This window comes from Epinephelus moara, chromosome 13 (assembly GCF_006386435.1).
Source record: "Epinephelus moara isolate mb chromosome 13, YSFRI_EMoa_1.0, whole genome shotgun sequence".
NCBI lineage: Eukaryota > Metazoa > Chordata > Actinopteri > Perciformes > Serranidae > Epinephelus > Epinephelus moara.
The window spans coordinates 12,813,863-12,841,363 of NC_065518.1; the positions used below are offsets into that span (position 1 = coordinate 12,813,863).

General features: G+C 41.4%; 1 protein-coding gene across 1 annotated transcript; it reads left to right on the forward strand.

Moving 5' to 3' along the window:
- c13h10orf90 (chromosome 13 C10orf90 homolog) lies at nt 1–26,997 on the forward strand. The gene is made up of 11 exons (XM_050059207.1): nt 1–118; nt 252–1,028; nt 2,936–3,002; nt 6,609–6,700; nt 11,459–12,803; nt 16,885–17,037; nt 17,338–17,468; nt 19,051–19,222; nt 20,492–20,555; nt 21,081–21,171; nt 24,799–26,997. The coding sequence occupies exons 2-11, from the start codon at nt 435–437 to the stop codon at nt 24,835–24,837; spliced, it is 2,748 nt and encodes a 915-aa protein (XP_049915164.1). The 5' UTR covers nt 1–118; nt 252–434; the 3' UTR covers nt 24,838–26,997.
- The last annotated feature ends 504 nt before the right edge of the window (nt 26,998–27,501 follow it).

Below are 27,501 nucleotides of genomic sequence, written 5' to 3' on the forward strand. Positions count from 1 at the left end.
CTACATGCCTTACTGGAGACAGTACCCACTAGCACCTAGTTTATATCAAGACAGAGAGTGTTTACTTCCTAAACACCAAGGACAGAGGAGTTGGAAGCAAGTGAAAAAGAATGGTTTGGTAAGTAATAGTATCAGCAGCACTGTGGAGTGGTGTAATGAAAGCATGAAACTGTTGTTTGTCTCATGATCTTGAATTATTTACACTGATTTCTCCTTGTTATCCTCGCTATTCTGATACCTTTTTATAACAGATTCCTAACAACGATGACCTCCAGCATTCTTGTGGCTACTAATTCCTTGCAGTACATTTCTGGCATGCCTCATGGTAAGAAGTCCAGTTGAGCCAGGGGAGTCTCATAATACCTCCACTGTAAAGGGCCTTTATTGTGGGCTGAAACTCGAGAGCTGTGAGTGGTTACCTGAGCTCCAGAGGGATGACTCTCCGCAGGCCAGCTGCCCACCTACGAAGAGCTCCGAGCTGGAGGAGATCAGGAGATGAGTCCCACTGGGAGAGCTTGATACCAGAAGGGGAAGTTCTGACCCGTGTTTCTCGCCCCCCACGAGCACCTCGGCCCCAGAGTGCCATTGAAGGGCGCCAGCTGGACGGCTGGCTGGAGCACCTGCAGAGGATAGAGAGCGAACTTCTCAGAGCCCCAGTACATAATCAGGTTCCAGCTTTCAGTGATCGGACAACGTCCATGCCTGCTCTCCACAGAGAGCCAACTGGACGTGCCTGGAGACAGCCGGGGACTCCCTCCTTCAGCAGGGGTTCATCTTCATGTGGGAGTCCCAGCCTGTGTGAGAGTTCGCCGGGCAGCCAGGAGTCCCTCCATACTGGGTTTCTGTCTCCCCCAGAACGCAGAGGAAGCTGGGAGAGAGCTCACATGATGCAGGTCCCAAGGAAGGAGCAGGCTCAACTCAGTAATATTGCTCCAGTCAAAATTGGATGGCTGCCGATCCAAAGGAGAGTGATGATAGTAGATGATGCTTGCAACCAAAACCAGGTTTTGGACCACTCTGCTAGTCAGGTAAAACACATTACACCTAACAAAGTATGAAGCATATATTTAGAAGGTTTTCAACAGTTTTGCAGCATTTTGGCCATCGCCATCTTGGATTTTTTGAGCCAAAAGTGACCATAGTAGAGATAACCCTAATGCTAACTGCTAGCTTAGTTAGCAGGGTACATTTACAGCTGTGGTTTAACAGTGATAATGCTAATGCTAATTTTCACCAGTGAAAACAGGCTTAGAACCATTAAAACAAAATGTAATGTATGTAATTTCCAGGGTCTGCAAGGGTCTTTTAGTACAACCAAACGCTGAACAAGACTTTTTTAGACAACCAAAACATTACAGTTAAAATTAACAAACTGACAACACACTGAAATAGCGACAGCTATGGCTACGCCTATCTGCAAATCTGAAATTACGCCATGGTTATGTTACCTAACCAACTTTGTCACAGTGGTAGTGTCTTGTCAACAGACAGCACCCATCTGTCACTCAAAGTGGCCACACCCTTAATTATGCATAACTTTAAGCCTTCATTACATTGAAATGGGTGAGTTATATAAAAATTCACCCCATGTACAGCTGTCACGACCGGGGAAATTAGCTATAGAGACCATAACTGGGTTTGTTTATGTTTTTGGTACCAGGCTATGAGCATGTTCATATATGCTGTAAAGTGTTTTTACATGGTTGTCTATGGGGATTGATTTGCTTTTGGAGCCAGCCTCAAGTAGTCATTCAAAGAACTGCAGTTTTTGGCTGAAGATAAATTACAACACTACTATCTAGAGGTTGGGGGTTAAAATGCAACACAACATGACAAACTGCCACAAATCTTTGCATGTAAATCATTAACAAAAAATTGATGCAGTGTTTTTGATTATTAATACAGTATCACAAATGTAACATTGCTATTTTGATATTTTCATACACCCCTACTCACTACTCGAATGGGAGATTTATTTTGGAGTGTGAAGAATTCTTCTCTCAGAGAAGCCTCCCAGTATCACATATGTGTCTGTGCTTTAGGGTATCAACCTGTTAAAGCAAGCCTTTGCAAAGACTCTGGACTGATTTACCCTGGATTTGGCACTGACATCCTCTCAGGCTGTGTGACTCTGATTCTGACTTGTTAGTGAGACAGTGTAAGCTCCGCGAGTCTGAAGGTAAAGTGCTGTGTAATGGAGGTGATGGTGCGTGTAGTGCCAGGCAAGGCAGACTAAAACACACAGAGTGCCACAGAGAGCCATTTGTAGTCAAGTCTCTGTTACCCGGGGAGAAGGCAGAGCTCCGGCATCCTTTGAAAACAGCTTACTCTGCAGGAACTCCACGCATTCTCGAAAGGTTTACGACTCATTTGGAGCTGTGGCGGCAGAGATTGAGCTTTGTGCCCTGAGAGGATGCAAGTCAATGTACAGAGAAAATTCAATGGGAGTATTACCCAGTGAACTGATAATGTGACTTCAAAATCAATAAGTTGCTGTGCTGAACCAGAGATTCAGCTGAATTGATGCACAAAGCACATCCCTTCCCTTGTGACTCTTCACTGAAAAAAAGAACATTATGTGAAGTCATTGTTGAGATTTTTTTGTATTTTATACAGTAACTTCTATTAAAAATTCTTTTAACTGATATTTATGAGCCCTAGTTCTAAAAGATGACTCTTAAAAGAATAGTTTTTTGGGGGGAATATGCTTATCGCTTTCTTTGCTGAGCTTTACATGAGAAGATTGATGCCACTCTCAAGTGTGGGAGTGATATCGATCTTCTCATCTAACTCTAAGCAAGTACATGTTTCTCCCAAAGTATTAGACTATTATTGTAAATGTATCAGATGCTTCTACCAAAGAAAAATCCACTTTTTAAGCCAGGTAAAATTGAAGCAAAGGTACCTTTTGTGTAAAATTACTTCTTTGTTACAGGTGAAACTGAAACAAGCCATCACTCCAACATTTCAGAAGAATCGAGCAACAGCCAACAGGCACCAGGGTAAGTACTGACGTGCAATTTGCTGTATCAGTGTACAATTACTTGTATAACTGCTGGGTTTTTACCTCACAACAAATGCACATTTATGCAAGAGTGATCATTATGTAAGAGTTGTACCTTAAAGCAAATGCGTAAAACCAAAATTAAAAACATGAGACACAACAGAAGATTCCCTGAAACACACAAAGCTTCTGTTTCAATTGATGTTTAGTGCCTGATCAGTGCTAGAACAAATATAACCGTGGGGTAACTGCAGGGGCCGGGTTAGCCAGAGGGAGAACAAAAGCTTATTTCAGGGCTGACTTGCCACACAGTTTACCTGCCTCTAATCAGCTCCTTGCAGCAGTGTTGCCCCTGCCCTCTTTCAAACGCTCCACACTGACAGAGTGTATGAACACTTTAAACAACCCCTGCAAAACAAAGTCAATTTCAAGTACAACTGGTCCCGACTGTTGTGCCACAGTATTCTGGCAGGATTGCAGGTAAAGGAAATAGACGTTATTAGGCTTGAAACGGGGACGAAAAGAGAAGGAGAGGGAGAGGGGGAGGCAGAATGATAAGGAGAGATGCAGACTGATTGGAAAAGGAGCCCTGTTAATCTTTGAACATGGCAGCCCCACACTCGCTGGGTTTGATCTGAGGTTTGATCTTTCAACCCTGTCCTTGTTTATACATAGATTATCCTGGCTAAGTTCGGGCGGCTTGCAGAAATCAAAGCAATCTGTCCACAGCAGCAGGGAATTTTGATAGAAAGGGCAGGTGTTTTAAAGAAACAGTTCACCCCAAAATAAAAAATACATATTTTTCCTCTTACCTGTAGTGCTGTTTAGCTATAGAGATTACTTTGATGTGAGTTGCAGAGGGTTGGAGATATCGGCCGTAGAGATGTCTGCCCTCTCTCAAACATAATGGGACTAGATGGCACTCGGCTTATGGTGCATAAAGCGCCAAAAAATGCATTTGAAAAACTCAACAGCAATGTCTCTTTACAGAAATCATGACCTGGTTACTCAAGCAGGCTGTCCTCATTTACCTTCTGTATGTATACCTGTGTGTATAACCCATGCAATCAGGAAGGCTGTGATCACATGACCAATGCACTGAAGGAAGTAGTATAAAAAGCAAAAGTCTGCGTATGGAGGCAGGTTGGGGTGGTGCATGGGTCACAGGACTTTCCCCTTGGAGACCTTTGTTCAGTACAACATGGAACTAAGTGAACTTAGAGTCATTTTGAGGTACGTTGTCTCTGGGTTTCTTTTCCTAAACCTAACCTACACAACTTTACTTTAAGCACTTTGCTGCATGTCCCACCCTCTTTTAAAATTTTAATTAAGACTAGTGGTCTAGTCTAAAAAGAGGAAAACACTCAGAAAACAGTCAACATTTAGCATATTTTATTGTTAAGTATTTGAAACATTGTCCCAAAACATTAAGAGTCCTTTGAAGTCTTTAATAACAATCCTCAACAACCATGTCGGATTTTAAATGCGTTGAGTTGAATGTGGTTGCGCATTGCTCCAGTCAAGTGATTATATGCCAGTCTTTTCTAACACAGCCTACATGCTACCTTGTGTTCATTTTCTAAATCAAAGTACTGCCAAGCCACGCTAGTTTTGTGAGAGGTCATGTCTCTTATTTCCCATCGTGCTATTTTAAAATTCTATTCTACTCGAGCATTACCGTGGGGAAGGGGACTGCTGTTTGACGGCTCTGTAGCACCCACTAGTGGCGGGTGGCTGCATGACAGTTAAGCAGCCTTGCACATGACCATAACCATAACCGACTAATATTCCTGGTGCCGACTAGCAAGGGGGTGGACCTTTAATCGTTTAATCGATGACTAATTGCATGCGTCTGCACTATTTGCTAGCAAAGGGCTTATGTTTGTGACAGTGGTGCTAAGTGAACTACACTTCCCTCTGTGCAGCGATATGGTTGGCAGGTGTAGTTCAGCACAAAATGGTTCCAACAGAAAACTGCTCACAGCAAGGTCTGTGGATTATTGTTTTTGTTTTGGCGCTTTGAGCACCACAAGCTGAGTGCCATCTAGTTCCATTATATTCAAGAGAGGGCAGACATCTCAACAGATGATATTTCCAACACTCAGCAACTCACACCAAAACAATCTAGACTGATAAATAGCACTACAGGTAAGAGGAAAAATATGTGCTTTTGCTTTTGGGATGAACTGTGCCTTTAAGCGCCATAAACCTTATTTAAAAAAAAAAAAATCATTGATAGTTATAAGCAATATGCAAAAAGAAAAGCTAGTGTTGGTATAATGTCAAGTATAATCATGTCATGTTAGACTATGATAAATCTCCATATGGTCTATAATATCAGTTAAATATTCATATTTTCAGTTACTTCACAGAGAATTATAATTCCGTGCAGGTGCATGTACACAACAAATTGGCCACGGCTGAAATCCCAGCAATGAGTCGAAGACAGATGATCAACAAGAAACAAGAATCTCCATGCAGGACTGCTTCCCAATATGTCTTGTTTCGATGCTAGTCGCTTTCGCTCAGCCATCAGTACATTTAAATCCACAATTCCACACCCGCAACCAAATGAAACTATCAGAAATTCCAGCCGCAATTATTCCAACAAGAACTGACTCGGTTACACTCCAGCTAGCAAATTATCCCACCTCGTTCTCATTCTCTTTCTCCCTCTTTCTGGATGTTGCTGACAACCCTTGCCGAAGTAGTTTTAATCAGACTCTGGGTCTTATTGCAGACACTTAGTACCCTCTCCCTCCACAAAAATCACATTTAACAAACTTAAAATGGCCTGATGTTAATGAGCAAATGATAATAAAATTGGATCTTGTGCTCCAAGGGCCGTCGTGTTTAGACAGACTGGCCAATTTCCACCCTGCTCACACGTACTATTTAGATAAAACTCACGAGGATGGGGAATAAATTGGGGGGGTGGGGACTTCAGAGGGCATTTGCCATATGGCCTTGCTTCTTTATTTTCCTGTGGGATATTAAACTGCTGTTGATTCAGAAAAAATGGTCATTTGAGCTCAGCTGTGGAGGTAATGAGAGAGGCTCCTTCGGTGGGGGGGCACACGTTTGTGTGGGGCCCTTTATAACAGCAAGAAATGAGACATTATAATGACGGCAGAAAGACCAGAACACCTCTAAAGACAATCCTTTGTTTTCCGAATGTAATCACATTTGCAAAGTGGTGCGATTGTCACCTTGTCTCTTGTTTTTTTCCCTTAAAATGAAAAACACCACAGATTATCCACACAGCATTCAAGGGTTATCCCAAAGAGAGAGCCAGTCGCCATGGTAACAGCAGCAGGTGGAAATGCAGCCAGGCAGGCAGTCAGGGTGGCAATAGAGTATCAGTCAGGGCTGAGAGGCAGGCCAGTCAAGTCGTTGTGTCTCCTGAGGAAGCAGAGAAGTGGCTCCAGGGTGGTGCTGGATTCACTTTACAGTGCCAACGTCAATTATTGACAGTGTCAACATTGCCACACAGTCAGAGGAGTTGTGTGTGTGTGTGTGTGTAAAAGAGGAAGAGAAAGGGGGGTGGGCGGCATGTCTTGTGAGGAATGTGACATGTGATCATTTGTTTTGCCTTCATACATAGATGGAGAGGTGGAGAGAAGCCACACCAGTCCAAGTGCTTTGGGTGTTAAGACATGGCAGATACCCGATCAAGGCTCTCCCAGTGTTAAACAGGTAACTGAGAACGCCTCTGGTATGATTACTTTTCATTTTTTTCACATTGAGTTGAGGAGACGATGGTTATCAGTGGGTCTGTGTATCATGGGGAGTACATAGTAAGTCTGTCTGGGAACTGACATGACGTTAAAATCCAGTGTGTAGGATTTAGGGGGATAAACTGGCAGAAATTAGTATAATATAGTAAGTATGATTTCATTACTGTGTGTTTTTGTTACCGTAGAGTGAACTTTTTATATCTACATAGGGAGCTGGTCCGCGTCTACAGTTACGCCATGTTGCACTCCCATGTTTCTACAGTAGCCTAAAACAGACAAACCAAACACTGTGTTTTTGCATTCATTGAGTGTTTTTACTGGTTTTAATCACTGGGTCCATTTGTTTTAGAGAGGAGGAGACCTCTGCGGATATTTCGGCTTGTGGTTAAAACTGCTAGAATGTATGGAACTTTAGGCCTTGTTTACACGGATACCGATACAAATAAAAACGGGTTTTTATATATCCCGTATAAAAAAAATTCTGGGTTTACACGATCAGTTGTGAAAACGATATCCCTGCTGACAAGTAAACGCTAAAACAGCAGTTTTTTTCTGCAATTAGCGATACGCCATATGTCAAACACCATAGAAAAATGTTAAGTGCATGCACAGTGATTTGTTTTCCTCTTGGCGCTAGTGATAAAAACAATGATAAACTAGGCTGACCAAACGTCCTCTTTTCCCCGGACATGTCCACTTTTCACGTCCCGTCCGGGGCGTCCGGGGGTTTTTTATAAACTGATGATAATGTCCGGTTTTCCATGTGTGTGTGTGTGTGTTAGAGTGCGGCATGGGCCGCATATTTCTGTCCGAACCCGAACCGAGCCCGACATTATTTAATGACCAAAGCACTGAGTTTGTGTCACACAGTGGTTACAGGCTATTTAACAGGCCGGGCGTGTGCCGTGGGTGCTCAGCATAGAGGGAGACCTCCGTGTTTGAGACGGGAGGTCCGACGCTTCCCGCGAGAGGAGAGGGAGAAATAAAACAAAATAAGATAAAATAGGAAAAACCTGTCTCCCTCTTTTTTTTATTTTCAGCGTTTAATCAAGGCGGAGGCGGGCGGCTGGAGGTCTGAGACTTCCAGCAAGGGGAGAGGTAGAAACAAACAGCCAATGTGTGTGTGTGTGTGTTATGTTCAGGTGTTGTCACATAAATAACAGTGCCCAAGCAATAAACAGGACAGACAATAGGATTTTATTTATTTTTACACTACATTTTCACCGAAAGCTGACCGAATCCGCCCCGAGCCTGAATACAATTTATAGCTACATTTTTGACCAAACCCGCCCGACCCGTCGGGTACCGTCGGGCTCGGATCGCCACACTCTAGTGTGTGTATGTGTCCCCTCCTGGGGCCTATCTGAATTTCTTTGAGAGATATTATTTTGTAATATAACTGAATTTTCTATCCATACATATAAATTTTAAATATATTAAAATTATAAGGCATCTTTGAGTAAACTGCGAGTATCATTTAAGTAGGCTATGTCGTGGCCGGGCTGAGTGTCCTCTTTTTTGGAAATCAAAATATGGTCACCCTATGATAAACTACATTTTAACCTTATGTAGCATAGTTAGCTGCTATTCACTTACTAATATTGGGCACAGTAGACGCCTTTGTTCGCTGATGTAGCGGTGATGTTGATGCAGCAGTGCTAAATTCATTTGTAAGCTCGTAAGTAGTCCCAAAAGTGCTAGCAATGGGCCTGCGCCTAATGGGCATGCGCGAACTGGGTTGCAACGTCATCGTTTTCCAAAATCTCCGTCTATCCTGTTTACACGTCTCCATAGAAATGGATATTTTTAAAAACTTTTTTTAAAATCTCCGTTTTTGTTGGGAAAAACACCGGTTACGTGTAAACGCAACGATAAATACCCGTTTTCAGAAATATACGGAACCATATCAACAGGCCCTTAGTTATCACAGAAAAAAAAGGTGACTACAAAGTGCCAAAAACTTAGGAGAAACAATGTTTTGTAACGTGAAACTTCCTTATTCAGTGTTTTTACTGGTTTTAATCATGGGTCCATTTATTTTGTAGAGGAAGAGACTTCTGTGGTAAAAACCTCCTGAACAATGAACACTGAAGACATTCTAACCGTGAGAAGTTTCAGCTGGTTGCGATCTTACAGACTGTTCCTTTAAGTCTTGTATTCCTAGTGATATACTTGTGTTTTGCTTCCTGAAGTTTAGGGCCAGTGTCTCCAGTTTATAACAGTGATAAATGTAGTGATTCAGTGTTCGCTGGGTGGGATACTAATAATAATAGACATGCCAAAGGCCTCATTTATCAACACTTTGTTTAAAAAGCTCGAAATTCACTCCTACTAAGAAGGTATTTAAATGTTCTTACAAACAGAGGAAAGTTATTCATTTTCATTTTCATTTAGTTTTTTTTCCCGCTTGCCTCCTACACATTCTGACCCTTCATTTATGCGACAAGAAAGTCACATTTACATGAAGAAATGCCATGAAACAATCCCTCATGTTCACAAGCCATTCCCTTAAAAGCTGAAGGAAACAACACTAATTAAGATAGAACAGTCCATGGGATCAGAGATTGAAAAAAACTTTTGAGATTGTGGAATTAAAGTTTTAAAAAAACAAAATGAAAGACTGTGGAACTTAAAATAGAGACTCAACAAATAGGAGAAAAAAAATATATAGCAGGTCGAAGCTTCAGTGCCTCATCAGAATGCAGAGTAGTCACTGAAATGGAAAAAAAAGGAGAGAAGTGACTTATGATCAACACAAAGGCAACTGGCTGATGGCAGACTCCTTTGCTTTATGGACCATTATCAGCACAGATGTCAGTGTCTGTCTGCTGCCTGTCTGCTGCAGCAATTATCCAGAACTATGCAAAATTAGACATTTGTACAGATGACAAACAATGTCTAATTGTTGCCTTATACAAGATTTAAGTGGTCTAAGTAGAGTAAATAGTCTGCAGCCTAGATTACCACCGTCTAACTGTCATAATCTCAAGTTATTTAATGAGTGACTTTGTGTACATATGACTTTGATCTTAATATAAGAAATATATCAGTGTGGGGCGTCGGTGGCTTAGTGGTAGAGCAGGCGCCCCATGTATAAGGCTGTTGCCACAGCGGCCTGGGTTTGAGTCCAGCCTGAGGCCCTTTGCTGCATGTCTCTCTCTCCCCCCTTCACACTTCACTATCCTATCAATTAAAGGCAAAACAATTTAAAAAAGAAAAGAAATATATCAGTATACATACAGTACATTCTATTTACTATTGTTCTGAACCACTATTTTCTTCACATTTGGTAAATGGTGTTTTGTTGACAGTCACAAATGTTCTTGCAAAAGCAGGGCTGGTTGAAATGTCTCAAACATAAGCACAAATCTCTAATTCACATACTCTATTTTCCTCTGAGACGAATCAATAGATAGCCTCACTAAGGAGACTCAAGCTTAGCCATTGCTATTGAGATTCAGCAAATTTTAGGAAAAGGCGCAAGGCGGTAGATGTATGATGGACATAGTTGACAAAATGTTAAAACTTTTTTTTTGTTATTCAGAGTGAAGGCTACACATTTGTACAATTGGAAAATGTAAGAATCAGGGGTACAACAATGATAAGTGAAAATTAAAATAATAATAATAATAATAATAACAATAAAAAAATAACTCATTCATTTACATATACATTTTTTGTCAAAGCCACAGGAAGCCACTGGAGAAAGGCTAAAGACTCGCATGTGGCTCCTGAGCTGCAGATTGCCTACCCCTGGCACAGACTCTCATGTTAAAAAGCCTGAACTTACAGCAGAAATAAACAGGTTTACAGCCTGGTACAAAAAATGATTTGGGTCTCTTTAGCTAATTTGCCCGCTCATGACAACTGAACAGGGTGGAATTTTTATAGAATTCACCAGTTTACATTTTATAGAGGCTTAAAGTTCCATGATACGACGATGCAATACATTACCATTTTGGGTCCCACTACAATTCGGTTTTAATGTGTTATGCATCTCTATGTATTCATTACTCTTCAAACAAACTGCTTGTCCTTTTTCTTAGAAAGGCAAACTTCCATTTAGAGGAGTATACTGATTGTAACAAACAAAACATTAACTGGGAATAAGCCTACTCAAGTTCAAAAACACCACACAGGGGCCTCCAGTTGTTTTAGATTATTTTCATGGGCAGCACTTGTATCAGGGTGGCCGTGGCCCCTCCTGGCCACCCCTTGGCAACGCCACTGATCCTGTGGCCTAAGGACCAGAATCTTTGCTTTTTGCCTCTCAGTTTCAATTGAGGATAGAGTCTCATTGTGATTCTGTGAGGGATAAGTCACGCTGTGTGCTGGCTCTGCCTGCTGCTGCTTCCATTGCTACTGGGGCATTCACTGTGTCAAGCATGGGGAGAGTCATCTGACTAAAGAATAAACAGCAAAGCCCTGAAGAAAGACAAGACAGCTGACCCGTTGTTGAAATGTAGTATTAGAGAGATGTCATATTGTCAATATATCATGCTGTATTAAATGAGGTTATGCTCCATTTTCTATATTTGCCTCTTGAACACGGAAGCTCAAATTGGCAAGTATGAAAAGTACAGCATATGTCTTATTGTGTTGATTAATGGAAAAAGATTTAGCAGGAGACATTAGCAACAACAGAAGGGTGGGCTGGGTTTCCATGCATAATTAAGGATCTTTATCACATAGAATCTCTTTTATCCACATGCTGTAGGTGCCAGAAAAACGAAGCTTTCCTGCTAACGAAGGGGACAGACCTGTGGGCTGGCAAGCTCTGAGGCGAGTCTGGAATACCAACAGGGTGTCGGCTTTCCCTGGAGGCAGTCAGTCCAATGAGCTCCCCACAGGGACCAGCTTAGACCCCAACAGGAAGTCTTCTCCAATGAAAACAACCAACACGGACCCCCTCGAGCATACTCCTCTGCATCGAACAACTTTCGCTGAACCCTGCAAACCAAGCACTCTGCTTCAAGGGACAAACAGCACAGATACGTACAAGTCACATACGCCTCTGCGTAGGACAGGCAGTGTTCAGCCCTTGAGGGCAACAGCCCCGCTGTGTACAACAAACAGTAGCTCTCAGCCTTCGCACATACAAACAAACTCTGCTGTAACTACACTCATCCCTCAGAACAAAGCCGGCTTCTCCTCCATCACCATCTCCTCCAGGAAAGTGAGCAGATCGGCCAGTTTGCCCGGCTATGACACCTGCAACCCCTCCTCCCGCTCCAGTGAATCCCCTTCTCCGCCACTAGCCCATCAGTCCATGGACCCAAACTCCAGGCAGGTCACAGTGCAGAGGAAGGCCACTATAGTCAAAGTGACAGAGCAAAGGATGATGTCCAGCCCTGTCCCAAGCACAAAAACAAAGGGGACCCCACCAACTAGCCATGGTTTGGACACAGTGGTCCACAGAAGAAAGGCTACCATCATCAAAGTAACAGAGCATAGAGAGAGCTACAGTCCAGCAAAGGCAGGATCTGGGACGAGGCACCCAGAGTACAGACACAGCTACACAGAGGGACTGTACAAGGAAAACAGCATGTGGAGTCAGGGAAACCATTTGCAACACAAGGCAGCACCTTCATATCACCATCTGGATTCCTCAAACTCTGCTGTAACACCAAACACATCCACCTCAGACCCAGAGAAAAACAGTGGAACACTACACAGATCCACACTGAGTCTTTTTGTGAGCAACCCCCCTGCCATAGCAGCACCCGTTCCCTCAGGGGTTTCACCAAAGGCTGTTGGACAGAGATCGGACAGGCCGCACAGACCGCTGAGCTGCTATGGCAATATGTTTGGACACACTGAGCCGAGCAAAGAGAATGTGACACAACCGGCTGCCAGGAAATGGAGCTTTGGGCTTCCACAAGAGACCAATATCAACCCTGTGAACTTTGACAGTAGTTTCATCAGCAGTCAAACAGCAGTGAAAGAAGCAGGTCAGCGAGCGGCAGACACCCTTAAGCCAAACGGAGGCCAGAAAGAGAGACTGCCGCCAGAGATTGCGGTGAGGAGAGCGCCCCCCTGTCTAACTCTCATCAAGGCCCCGGGTAGGTTTCTCTGTCCCACTCTGACAGTCTTCTTGTCAGCACACAGGCTCCCTTTGTCTCTGATCTCCATTTTCAAAGGATGGCGATGTCTAAATATACACCTCCTCTGTGCCATTTGCGTGTTCTAGCTTGAAGTTATTACACACTCCACAGCGTTCTGGGGCCAAACTCTCAGGTTTGATATTGTCTTTCACCTTTGATGTCTTATTGATAGGCATTATTTGATTGTATTGAGATGATTCATTTATCTGCTGCTTCGAGTGCAATTGACAATCATACCAGATGTGTGCGCTGATGTCAAACAGCATTGCCGAGACGCAGAGGCCCATTGGCACCTACAGATGCTTTCTCATTTTCACCTTCTTTCATTTTCCCACGCATCTCTTTGCATGTATAATCTATTCTAGTCCCCATTTTCACTGACAGCACAGGGGAGGAAGAGAAATCACAAGCTGCTAAACATGGTGAAAATAAAGTATCAGGATGTGTTAGAATCAATTTTTGCATCCACATCCTGCAATGTAGCTTAGCTATTACATTTAGGTGTGTGTCTTTGTAGTAATCATGTTGTGGGGACAAAATTCTGTTCAGTCACAATGTGGGGACTCACTGGCCATCTGGGGGCTGAAATCCAGTCTCACTAAACTACCCGCACTTTAAGATTAAGGCTTAGTTTCACGGTTACATGTAGTATGGAAAGCGAGGTTAAGTGGAGCCTATTACACTATCAGGATCATTCATGTATTTCGGGTTTCTACTTGAACATGATGACATACTTTAATGTTCAAAAAATACCTTTTCCTGTCTGTGCTGATACACCTGTATTCACCCTCTGTCTGAGAGGGCTGCATTTAGCGCCTTTAAGCCCCTTCCCAAAAAAGCCCAGTCCGCTTTGATTGGTTAGTGTTGGTGAAAAATCACTAATAAAAGCTTCTAAACACAACTAACATATTCCAGCAAGACTATGATCTGAAACTGGGTACAAATCAACATCAGAAACCAAGGCTACATGTTTCCCTGACGTTAACATCTAGCTACATGTACATTAGCAGTGTACTTGCAGCCGGGGAATGACTGTAATGGAGAATAGCAGCAATTTTCCCAGGAAAAATCCTCATTAATATCTTTTAAAACACAACCGGACATGTTCCAGAAGGAATATGATCTGAAATTGGAGAGAAATTCATAACATTGGCCATGAGGATTACGTTTCTCTGAAGTTAGCATGTAGCTACGTGTACATTAGCAGTGTACTTGCAGCTGGGGAATGCCTGTAACAGAGAATAGCCGCAACTTCTCCTGGTGAAAATCACCATTAATAGCTTCTAAATATAACTGGACATGTTCCAGAAGGAATATGCTCCGAAATTAGGGAGATATTAATAACCTTGGCAACCAAGATTACATGTTTCTCTGATATCAGCATGTAGCTACATGTACATTAGCAGTGTACTTGCAGCTGGGGTATGACTGTAATGGCTAATAGCAGCAATGTCCACTGTTGCCAACCCCTCAGTAAGAAAAGTAGCTATTGGCTATCCTCAAAGTTGCTAGAAGTCGCTAAATGACGTCATCACCTAATTTGCATAATTGTCCATACGCATGTAATTGTAATGGCTTCTGTAGGAGAGAGGAATAACGTTGTTATTAAGTCTGGACGTGGAGGGGTTAACATCTCCTGCTCTGACTGCTGCTGGGAGGGAGGACTGGGCCTTTGAGTGCTTTGGGGCAAGGGAGGAGCCCACAGCAGCATCCGCTGCTCGTTGAAAAGAATAGAAACGATACGTGCTCTCACGACAGAGTCTCCAGAAGTCTCCAATAACATCAGAAAAAGTTGCTAGATTTGTCGCTAGTCGGTTTTTTGAAAAAGAGTCGCTAGAGGGGTCTGAAAAGTCGCTAAATATAGCGACAAAGTCGCTAAGTTGGCAACACTGGCAATGTCTCCTGGTAAAAATCACCATTAATAGCTTCTAAATACAACTAGATATGTTTAAGAAGGGATATGATCCGAAATTGAGAAATTAACATCATCTGCAACCAACATTACATGTTTCCCTGATGTTAGCAGTGTACTTGCAGCCGGGGAATGACTGTAATGGCTAATAGCAGCAATGTCTCCTGGTAAAAATCACCAATAATAGCTTCTAAATACAACTGGACATGTTCCAGAAGGACTATGATCTGAGTCTGGGGAGAAATTAAATTTTTTTTTAATTTAATTTAATTTTTAATTTAATATACTTTATTAATCCCCGAGGGGAAATTCAATTTTTTCACTCTGTTGTCATTTACACACAGGTCCGAACACACACATGCACAAACAGGACCTATACACGCACTAAGTGGAGAGATGTCAGAGGGGGACTGCCCATGACAGGTGCTCCGAGCGGTTGGGGGGTTCGGTTCCCTGCTCAAGGGCACCTCGGCAGTGCCCAGGAGGTGAACTGGCACCTCTCCAGCTACCAGTCCACGCTCCATATTTTGGTCCGGATGGGGACTTGAACAGGCGACCCTCCGGTTCCCAACCCAAGTCCCCATTGACTGACATGTACTGAGTTACTGCCGCCCCACATCAGCAACCAACATTTGTTTCCCTGATGTTAGCATGTAGCTACATGTAGCAGTGTAGGCCACATAATGTAAACACTTGCAGTAACGTGCCTAGAGCAGATGACCATATAAAGAAACTCTATTGCTGATCTCAGCTTTCCTTAAAAGTAGAAAAACGTTAAAAACAAAGCATTCTGAAGTCTGAGGTTTTTTCCTCACAGGGATTACTTTGACAAAATTTTACCCTACTATCTGAAACTTTGCTCATGTTTAATAAACATCTAACACTGCAATATTATCTATATGACAAAAAAATATGGAAAAGATAATAGGTCGTCATGAAGGTTATGACTCAGTTCAACATTTTGGTAAATAAGCTAATTTGCTTTTTTACTGAGAATTACACAAGATCTGTACCTCTCTCATATCTGTTGAGGTTACAGGCAGGGGACAGTTGGCTTGTCTTAGCATTAAGACAGGGAAACTGATAGCCTGGCTCCGTCCAAAGCTAAAAAGAAAAAAATCTTCATCATCATGGTGTTTTTTTTAGTCCTAAGTAAAATCTAAAATGAAAACACGACTGTGGTTTCACATGGGTAATGTTCTTGACTATTTCTTTGTGCCACTGCTGGTTGCCAAACAACCTCAAGTTGATGATGAGACAATCAGACCTGTTAACTGATGAGCTTTGGAGGTGCTAGGGGGCAGATTTTTCACCTTTGGATAAACCCAGGCCAGCTGTTTGCCCCTGCTGCCAGTCTGTATGCTGGGCTGAGCTAATCATCTCCTGGCAGTAGCTTAATCTTTAATGGACAAATATAAGAGAGGTAACAATCTTCTCATCCAACTCTTGGCAAGAAAGTGAATAAATGTTTTCCCAAAATGTCAAACCTTATTCATTTAAGCCTCCAGGCAATGCAGAGCAGTTTTAAGTGTTCTGGTGAAAGTCCAAGTCTTATCACAAGTCTTTACAAGTAAATTGCACATCAAGATGCAAGTTCTTTCACTGCTTTAGCTAAATAATCAAATTTGTAAGATGAAGGGTCATATAAGGCCAAACTAATGCTATTTTGTTTATCTTTTTTTGCTCCACGATATTTTTGCTTTACAGTTCTGAAAGTGGTCAAAATCTTTACACCAAAAATGAATTTTGATTATGAAAAATGGCTGAAACCGTCAGCTTAAGCTATTGTTTGGGCATGCTGAATATTCAGGTGAATTAGTAATACGAGGAGGGAGTATTCTGCTGAGTATGTGTGTTTCCTCATTCATGATGTCTTTTCTCTGTGTGAAATTATTAATTATTCCTTAATCACATTCATTAAGAGTGTCATCAATTAATTACAGAGGCCTGAGGCAACATAATTTAAATTCAACGTTTGATACAGTCAACCTCCAAATGAGGCAGGACATTATGAAATACTGTTAATATCTGCCTGTGGTGCACAGCAGCCAAAATGGCAGATCAACAACAGCCAGTCTCACTGTTTTACTTACTCTTCACTTACATCAAAGTCCTCTCGCCTTTCAGATCCCCACTCACATCAGTCTCAAGAGGAAGTGCTTGCTCTCAATGCAGCTGCCATCATAGCAAATATCAAACTCCAAAGACAACTCAGTAAGAAGAAAACACCAAATGGCAATTCTGAGGAGGACTCTGCTGCATCACCCTGGGGAAATACTGGTATTATCACTTCTCTCTTCCCTTCCTATGTAATCATAATTTCTTACCTTATAAAACATTGATCTTGTTTGCAATTACCTGAAAATACTACAAGCTCAACACTTTGTTTACAGGGCAACATATTTGATTGAATCAGTACAGATCCAGTGAAATTCTTTGGTGCTGACATGCTGTGCCTATTTGATTCATACCAGGAAGTAATATGTCATGGCAGGCCCAGAGGGCTGTTGTGCCCAGGCATGTGAAGCCATGGAAAGTTTAAATGAGACGTAAACTATTTGATTTACTCTGCCTTGGTAGTGACAGATGGGGGGAAATGTGTGAAGCCACATCCTGATCAAAGAACAATCCAGCGTCCCAGCCAGTCTCATGCAGCATTTGTTCCTCTGAGCCTCGACCCAGAAAGGTCACCTCAAAGTATTTCTCTACAGGTGAGTTCAGAGGTATTTTTAGTCAATAACACAATCAAACAAAAGGTTTGGGTTTTAATGTACTTCTCCAAATGAGAATGTTAAGCAAATAGATGCCATAGAAGATTGATGTGTCCTTTTAGAACAATGCAGTGTCTATTTGTAGTAGCTTATGTTAGTGTGTTGCAACCAGTATCACCTGCAACCCAGTTGCGAGAAAAAATGTTGGCATTGTTCCTTTCTACAAACCATGGATACGTTACATTTTCACATTATTGTTAAAAACTTTATGTCTCAACAATGCTGTGGTTAACATGTGGTTAGGTTTAGGCACAAAAAACACTTGGTTATGGTTAGTAAAAGATAATATTTTGGCTTGCAATACCAGGTTTTGAGAGCACTGGAACAATGGCTTTTTGTGCCATTATCCCTACTGAAAAAGAGGAGTGGGTCAATACAAGACACCCATGTTGGTGCCTCAAAAGCCACTGAAAACACAGCAACAGGTCACCACAAAACACTTGCATTTGATGGCCAGAAAGCAGCTGAAAAATCAGTGACAGGTTGCTACAAAACAGCCACGTTTGGTGGCCAGAAAGCCGCTGAAAAATCTGTGACAGGTTGCTACAAAACAGCCACGTTTGGTGGCCAGAAAGCCGCTGAAAAATCAGTGACAGGTTGCTACAAAACACTTACATGTGGTGTCTAAAAAGCCACTGCAAAACAGTGACAGGTTGCTACAAAACACCCACATTTGGTGCCTAAAAAGCCACTGGAAAATCGAAGGGTCACTACAAAACACTTACATTTGGTGTCTAAAAAGCCACTGGAAAAACAGTGACAGGTTGCTACAAAACACCCACATTTGGTTCCTAAAAAGCCACTGGAAAATCGAAGGGTCACTACAAAACACCCATATTTGGTGCCTAAAAAGCCACTGGAAAATTGAAGGGTCACTACAAAACACTTACATTTGGTGTCTAAAAAGCTGCTGAAAATCACCAACAGGTCGCTACAAAACACCCATATTTGGTGCCTAAAAAGCAGCTGGTTAAACAGCGACATATTTGCTACAAAAAAGCTGCTAGAAAAACAACGACGACTTGCTAAATCACAAGCAGCTTTGTTTTTTGTTGATCTCAAACCATGGTCAGCAGTTGTCTGCAGCTTGGCAGGCATCTTACTTAGGCGACACACATAGAAACATTTGTATGGTATGGATAAAATGTACAAATGTAACGTAACTGTCGTTTGCAGAAACGTACAATGCCAACATTTTATTTTGGCGACTAGGCTGTAACCAGCCTATATATGGAGAAAACATATTTTTAGTAGCGGAGTTTTTTGTTTTTTTTTAATCCCTATGTTGTCAGTTATCTGGCTCCTCAGTTTTATTTTAACCCACGCTGGGGATTTTGACCTCTAGGCTGGCAACCACTGAAGAACACTACAATGTCAGTGAAAGCCAATGACACATTTTTACTGGCTTTGGATCTGTCCACGGGGTGCCCCAAAGCTATATTCTAGAGCGCGGGGAGTTGTAAATGGTTATTTGGGCTTAAGTGTTTTGTCAAGAAGAGCAATATGTTTCTGCTTTTGGCAGGACGCACTGCAGAGGTCCAGACCTGACTTCATCAGTCGTTCCCAGGGCAGACTGCGAGAGCTGGAGCGACGGGCGCAGGAGAGGAGGGAGCTGGCGGATTCGGTAGACCCACGGTCGGATGCTGCTCTCAGGCAGAGGAGAGCCCAAAGTGCCCGGTGTGCCTCTCTCAATGGTACTGTGCCAGCAGCCACCCTCACCTCTCTCATCCACTGTACTGCCCATTGTCCTACTGCAGCTGCAGTGGCTGTTTGCCACATCATAATCACACACATACAGACACAGAACAAAGAGCAAGGGAGGGTAGTTTTCAGCCAATACATGTTGTTTTTGAAGACCAATATTTTGGGATTTAAGCTGCTGATAGGTAACATTTTGCTCAACTACACATAATATTCACATTTGTGTTTTGCTTAAAGGTGCTCACAATCCACAAAATCCTCTACTGAAACCCAAAATACTGAGTTAGCAGTAGTTTCAGACAGGGTGATCCACTACAACCTCTCAATGACATGTAAACACATTAAGATTCTGTACTGGTAGTCAGCACAGGAATTAATATACACATACTGCATAGCTAAATGAATGAATAAAACATAAATAAAATGCACAAAGAAAATGATATGTTACATTCAGGAGGGATCACATAACAGGCCAGTATCTGAAATGTAATTAAAGGACATTTTCTGCCTGATGTAACATCTTAACTATTTTTAGGTCAGCTGTAAGGGAAAATAACCTGAAGGAGAGAACATGAGATAGAGAAGTGGCACACCAGGCTAAGCTGTGACTAAATACAATAAAAGGCACTTGAAGTAAGATATGAAACAAATGGCTGTATTGCATATATATTGTATATGCAAGTGCTCCTCTATTGAATAACAAGGTTTCAGAATAATTGCCAGCGCTGGATTTCAGCAAAAACTATTTCTGTGACCTTCAAATGTCATTAAGCTCTCGACGCAGTGTTCTGACTGATGAGATTTTCATTCGGAGTGCCAGGCTTCACAGTAAACAATAAAGAATTTAAAGATTTGTGGCAGTGATTTTGTAGCTCTCTCTGCCCTCTACTGGCCATAACAAGAAAATACACCGGTGGGCCAATGACAGCTGGGAAAACCACATTTTTCACCAGTGTTCATGTAAAATGTTTGTGGGTACTTACAGTTCTTGCATGATGGTGAAATCAGATTTCATAAAATGTCTTACAAAGCTAGTAGAAAAGTTGGAACTCATGCCCTTATTTAAAATAATCTTGTCTGCTCTTTCGGGAGATTGCAATATGATCCTTCTTTTCTGTAAGAGAGCAGGCCTCATTCTCTTCAAACACCAGGGAAAGCTAGAGTGATTTACTGCCATGCTTTTGAGCCTTCAACTCAATCAGCATTGTGTGTGTGTGTGTGTGTGTGTGTGTATGTGTGTGCGTACATGCTCGTGTTTCCAGATAACCTTTTCAAACCCAGAGATAGAGCCATTACTGGGAAAGAGATGCAGCTGAGATCTAAGCGGTGAGTTCCATCTCAATCTCTACCTCGGCACGCTGTCAGATGTTTCTTCTTTGCAGGCAGATGCATCCTTATCTCTTGCGCTGCTTTCACGTGTGAAGGCAGAGCTTGTATCAGTGACATCTCCACACAAAATATATCGCTTTTGTTCCTCTGCCAAGGCTTTTGCTCTAATTATGTTTCCCCCCTACCTTGCCTCGCCTGTTTACTTTGCTTCCTGGCAGATCCACCTATTGATTAGGAGGACATTTTAGGCTGAGGTGTTAACCTGTGGATTTATACAGGATAAAGAGTTGATAACATATAAATTGTGGTTCATGGAAAGTGAATGACTGTATCCCACCCTTAGGTAATGCATGAATTTAACAATACAAGTTTCTTATTAGAGGATTATATGCGACTGAATTCATGATAGTCAATTTTTTTTGGATAATAGATACACTATATATCAACACTAAACTAACATTTTTTTCTCTACTCAACTCTACTAACGATAATAAAAGATAGAAAACGATCATTTTGTTACAGTACGCTTGCAGAGGTGAAGAAGCATAAAGAGGAAGAGAAGAAGAGGGAGACGTGTTTGAGCAACAGGCAGCGGGTTGAACTTTTCAAAAAGGTAATCTCCACATGTCCTTTTCATAACACAGATAATAAACCTCACTAACCATGCGGTCAAACATCATTCAAACCCACAGCACTTTATTTTTTAAGTCTTGCACAGATGCCAAAGTTTTCTAAAAATGCCACCTCAGGTGAAATTTGGGGGATTTATGTATAGAATGATGCAATAGACATCTAAATACAGTGCATGATACTGACAGTGGTGGGGCCAAGTCACAGGTAAGGCGGATTTATACTTCTGCGCTGTAGCCTGACGTGCACCTCCCCAGAATTGTAACTACACGTTGTGGCGACGCAGACCTCCTGTCTATTTCTGTAAGCTGAAACCATTTCCCTCAGTGGAAACAAAGCTTTTATTTACTTTAATTTCATAGATAAGAAACAATAAATTGTGAAGACAATAAAGCCTCCACAAAAATAGCATTTCAAGTCTTGTGTGTGATTTATCCTGGCTTCATATGAGCAGAGGAAATCTCTGCTCGTCGCTAGGCTAATTTATACACTGTAAAATGTCATAGGCTTGTGCTAATAACGTTAGCATGTTGTATTTGTGTGGAAAACGTGTTTAGTATAAGACAGTTGTTTTGTCAGTGAACCTTGTGAGTTGTAATGGAGCCAAATTTTGTAAAGTTACCTTTGTTAAATGTTGCTGTTGTCCCTGGCTTCATATGAGAAGAGGAAGAGATCGCCAGCCACTAAGCTAATTTATACAATGTAAAATGCCATAGGCTTGTGCTAATAACATTAGCATGTTGTATTTGTGGGGAAAATGTGTCCAGATAAAGACAAGTGTTTGTCTGTGAATGCTGCGAGTTATAGTGAAGGTGATTTGTGTACTTGTGTTTGAAATTGTCTCTATTAAGCCATGTTTAATGTGTGTTTAATGTGTGTTTTGAATCAACTAAACTTTACAGCACTTCTCAGTTACACCATTGCCAACTAGTGTTTTGGAGGTGTAACTGCAGAGTGACACAGACACACCACCGCACAAGTATAAATGCTTACAATGGCGTAGGCGTCGGCCATACGCTACGGCATAGGGGTCTGTCGCACGAATATAAATCCCGCTTTTCTTTGTACTTGAATCCCAAGTCAAGTCTTAAGTTAAGACAAGCAAATCCCAGGTCCAGATTCACATGTCAAATTCCAAGTCCTAAACTTCGAGTTTTGAGTCCTGAACAAGTAATAAGGCACTCTTCACCAAATGTGATGCCATTTTAACAGTAAATTACAAAAAATCATGAATGCTTCTTAAAATTTTCATTTAGGGGTGCCCACTAGCTCAGTGGGTAGACACGCCATGTACAAAGGCAATGTCCTTACTGCAGCAACCATTAGATTGATTCCAGTTCACATGCTGTCCCCCCTCCTTCTTCTCCACCACTGGAAACCATCTTGTAATTAAAGGCAAAAAAGTCCCAAAAAATAATCCTTAAAATTTGATTTGCATTTATTTGTTTAAACAAATTTGTTGAAATTTATTGCATCTCTGCCTGTAATTAAACTTTTTTTTTGTTAACCACCGTAGTTTTTGTGTGCGAACCAAACTATCTTTGGTATCATGTTTTTCCAAACAGCTCTCAGTTACGTAACTTGAGTTCTTTACAGTTCTGTTCTGCGACTTGATTGGATGCTGTTGGTTCAAAGGAAGTGGATCCGGGGGATTAAGTATTGACTTGCTGGGAATAAATAGTGTTGATGTTAGATGAGACAGGAAATGGAGAAAAATGAATTGATTCATGGCGCACTTTCTTTGGGCGAGGTATCAAGTACTTTCATGTCAAATGGCTGAAGTCCAAGGGAAGTCACAAGTCCACGTCAAGTTCCGAGTCTTGTGTCTTCATGCGACTTGAGTCCACACCTCTAGATACTAACAGAGAGTGTATAATAAGATGATTTCCCTACCTTAATACATAAGGATGAAAAAACTGTATATTAAGAGGTAAAATATGAACTTAAATTAATGCAAACAGACCTATTCACATGTTCCAGTGGTCATCTCTTAATATTTCACCTGCCTGTTTTGATCTCTCTGAAGTTATTCCAAATAAATATATGATGCACTGAATCACCATATCCCTGAAAATATTAAAGTAAATCACCTCAAAACAGCTCGCCACAGTGTTAACAAGTACTTGAGACACTGAACAGAACATTAATTGTGTATATGACCCACAGGCAATTGAGCAAGTAATAACACACCTTCCCCCTACAAGCTCAATTAAACCCTGCAAAAGGTGAAACATTTTTCAGTAATGGCCAACAATGTCCTTTTCCTCTCTACACAGCAGTGCAGCTGTTGATAATAATGGCTTTAAATCGCCTACTGAGTCCATCATGATTAACTGAAAAGACTTTTTGTGGAGAACATGAGGTTGAAGGATATTTAAACAAAAACCCTAGAAACACAGACACAAGGGGGAGGTGGATGGGATGCACAGCGTATTCATGAGTACTTTTCTGTTGAGGCAGACAGGTTGGCCTTGTGGGCTGAATAACAAATTACAATAAATAATATACAACAGAGCCTGGTGTTTATTCTCTGGCACACAGAGATTGATTGGGGTCTCTATCTCCTTTCATATAGTGCTCTGATAAAGCAATTTTGCGGTTATATTTGAAGTAGAAATTCATACTTTTATTGTGTGTCTGTCATAGAGGTGAAAATTTATTTATGTATTTATTTATTAACTTAAATACCAGCAAAGAAAGAGAGAAAAAAAGATTAGAAAAAGACAAAAATTATAATGAAGTAAAATAAAAATAAAATGAAATAAAATAAAATAAAATAAAATAAAATAAAATAAAATAAAATAAATAATAATAATCTTTGATTTTTTTTCTACTGTTCTGATTGTATTAAATGTCTATTCAGTTTATTTTAAAAAGGAGCGTGTTAAATTGAATATTTAAGTTGTTGGGATTTCTTTAGCTTCTTTGCTTTCAGGACAATGAGCTTATTACGCCACTAGAGGTCGTTGCTCCCAAACTTTTGCTATTTTCTTGCACTTCTCTGGGAGCTTCATTTGAAAAGCTTATCTTACAAAAATGTGTGCTTCAGATGCATTTTCTGCACGGATGTTATTGCTTTAATTCGAATACATGGTCAATAATAATCACCCAGAACAGAGTCAGATTTGTTGGAGGAATTGTAGTCACTCCCTTTCATACTGCACTCTCCACCCTTTCTCTCATTATGGAGAGAAACTGTGAACCGTCTCATTGTGCCGAGTGTATGAGGCCCGTGTTCCCCCGTGAAACAAAAGGCCCTTCAGTGACAGAGAGAGCTACAGTGCAGTGCCACCATTCAGCCGAAGCTGCAGGCAGCGTGGGTGCCCACACGCAGCTGCTCCGCCCACACCGCTGCTGTGGCAGATAACACAGGGAAGAGGGGCGATGCCAGAGATCAAGCAGGATCCTGAAAGAGGAGCTGGGAACCTGAACGTGTGGGTGAGAGGACTACAGGGACGAGGCTTCTCTCCTGTGAAGTTGCGCAGGACTGTTTGATTCCCGTCTGAAGCTGGAAGAAATAAGAGCCACGTGGGGTTCTTGTGAGGACTAGACTGGTGATCTATAGTCATCAAGTGTTTTAGTAATCTGAGTTTTTGTTTTCTCATTGCAGAAACTGTTGGATCAGCTTCTTCAAAGGAACAACAGCTGAATGACAGATGAAGACGATGACATGTCAAAGCCTGTAGCATCACGTAACAGACTGATGGTGTGAACTTTGCCCTTTGACAATGCTGAATATTAGCGTAGGTGATGATAGAAGTTCAGCTGTCCTTTCGCCCCCATTTGTTTCTCTCATTTATCACAACCATTACTTATTGTTCGAGTTACAGAGGTTAACATCTGTTTTTTTCTCAAAGGCAAATTCATGGCAACCTTTCAGACAGTCATTTAACATTACTTACTGTACCGCTGTTTTGAAGGTTTTTCCAGAACCTTCAAAGACTCTTCTGCCCATCTGGATAAAAAATATATACTGTGTATTCTGATGCACAATAAAAACGAGATCATCTTGCAATGGGATCACTCCAGCTGCAACACAGCAGTCTGCTACTTAAAATAAATGTGGCCCAGGGGCGTAAAGTAGGGGGTAATGGCCCCTTCTCTACTTCTTACCTCCCTACTTCCGGCGCCCTTGCTAGCGTAACAGTACTATGTAATTCCACTCGCCATAGTTGCCATAAGTTGATGTCTGTGTTGTTGGCTCAAGGGCATCCTCTCTTAGATGTAGTAGATAAATGCCACTGGCAGTTTTGAAATGTTGCCAGTAAATGAGAGACAAGTACTGCACCACAAAACAGGAGGTTATTTTAGCACAGAGGCTAACTAGCTAGCTTAGAGAGTGTGGTTATTTGAACGTTTTAGCACTTTAAAAAGCACAGCAACCCACTCATAACTCTTCCTAATGACATTTCCATTAATCAAAGTGTACATAATTTTGATACAGTGGACCTGCCAATGGCATTTATCTACTACCTCTAAGGGGGGGCACCCTTGAGTTAACAAATTGACACAGAAACATTGAATCATGGCAAGTACAGCAAGGATAGAGGTCCACCTTTGTTTGGATAAAGGCACAGATTTTCAGTTTAGGACAGGTTAAATGTGCTAACAGTAGTGTGTCTTGTGCCGAGTACAGAATTTATTTAATGCACTTGAGCAGAGGAGTCTTTAAGGATTCTGGAAATATCTTCAAGACGGCGTTAAGTGTTGTTAAATGACCTTCTGGGTTTTCTGAAAGACTGCCATAGATTTGTCTTTTGAGGGAAAAAACAGATGCTTATCTGTGTGATTCAGCTGTCCTCACTGCCCTTGCCGTGCGCAATTACAAATGAAGATGGCCAAAATGAATGTATGAAATCACGTCTCAACATTCTGTAACCGAATATGACATTGGGCCTTTTAAACACGCTGGCTTTTGATGTAAGATACAAACCAGTAATGTATGCTGTTTATCGGTGTTATCTTGTTTTCACTTGATTGCAAATTGCCTTTCTTTTCCAGAATACTTCATGTAATGGGATGCAGGGTGAGCTCTCAAAGCGCTGATGTCCTCACACAGCCACTTTCACATGATCTCATGTGATGTGAAGCAGTGATATAAGACAGAATCATTCATTATGCTTCGCAGTCCCTTCCAGGACGGTCTTCAACCGTCATCCTCATTATACAACCAATAAGCAGAACGAAGCCTGAAGTGGGCTCTGCCATCGCTCAGTGCCAGCTATTAGCTGTAAGATGGAGGAATGTGACCTCTTCTCACTGGAAATGCCCTGTTAATGGACAGTGCCGATTTGAATGGAGCTTTTGTCCCCGTCTTTGTCTCATGATAGACTGGGGCCTGCCGTTGCAGATTTAGATTTGCGAGATCCAAAGTGAGTGTGCTCGCAGTGCTGGGCATAAATCAAAAGTGAGATGTGGTGAATGTTTATTTTTTGAAATAACAGGCAACAGAGCAGACGCTCTTCATTATTCTTAATTGTTGTTTTAATCATTAGCCTTTAAGTCGCAGTTCTTTCACAGTCCAGCTGTTTCATCCATCTAAATTTGCGCTAATGTCTGGGAGATGACAGATGATTGCTACTGACTGCTTTTGTAAACCTTATTTCATGTCAGTGCACATGCATGTGTGGGTGTATTTGGACGATAAGAGATCATTAATTAATAACATGGTTCATAATTGTTTCTGTCTTTCTAAATGAGAAGACAACAAGACTGCTACTTGAAGAAGGTTATTTACTGCATTTGTTGTTTTCTCTGTTCAGCTTTACAAAGACGGTTTCACTATGCAATGTCATTCCTTAAACTTCAACTTCAGGTATTTTATATTGAAATAAATTACATGTATTTCATATTTGAGTTGTGTTTAGGTATGTTGTTTAATATTGTTCCAAATGTGGCTACAAATGTGACTAAGACATGAGTGGATTACTGAATGGGCCCAAAGTGTCAGGCTTTCACTTGCGATATGCCATATGTAACATTAACACATACCAACCAAAAAGACTCGAAATGAGCACAAAGACACACAGAACTAAAAAAAACACAGAGATGCAAAGGAACTGCAAACAGACTGAAAATAACTACAAGCACAGGCAAAACAACACCACCGAGACACAAAATGACTACAAGGAGACATAAAACTACAAGTAGACACAAAAGGACTACAAAGCAAATCAAAATGACCAAAAAAGACACTCAATTACCTCATAGACATAACTACAACCACAAAGAGACACAAAATGACCACAAAGAGATGCAAAGGAACTGCAAAAAGCCAAAAAAATAGTCAAAAAAACCCAGCAAAATATCCACA

Bases quoted from the DNA above. Each gene is read 5' to 3' on its own strand.
- c13h10orf90 (XM_050059207.1), top strand. From the start codon at position 435: ATGACTCTCCGCAGGCCAGCTGCCCACCTACGAAGAGCTCCGAGCTGG. The intron at 6,701-11,458 runs GTAACTGAGAAC...CACATGCTGTAG, and splicing joins GCTCTCCCAGTGTTAAACAG to GTGCCAGAAAAACGAAGCTT. The intron at 20,556-21,080 runs GTGAGTTCCATC...ATTTTGTTACAG, and splicing joins ATGCAGCTGAGATCTAAGCG to TACGCTTGCAGAGGTGAAGA.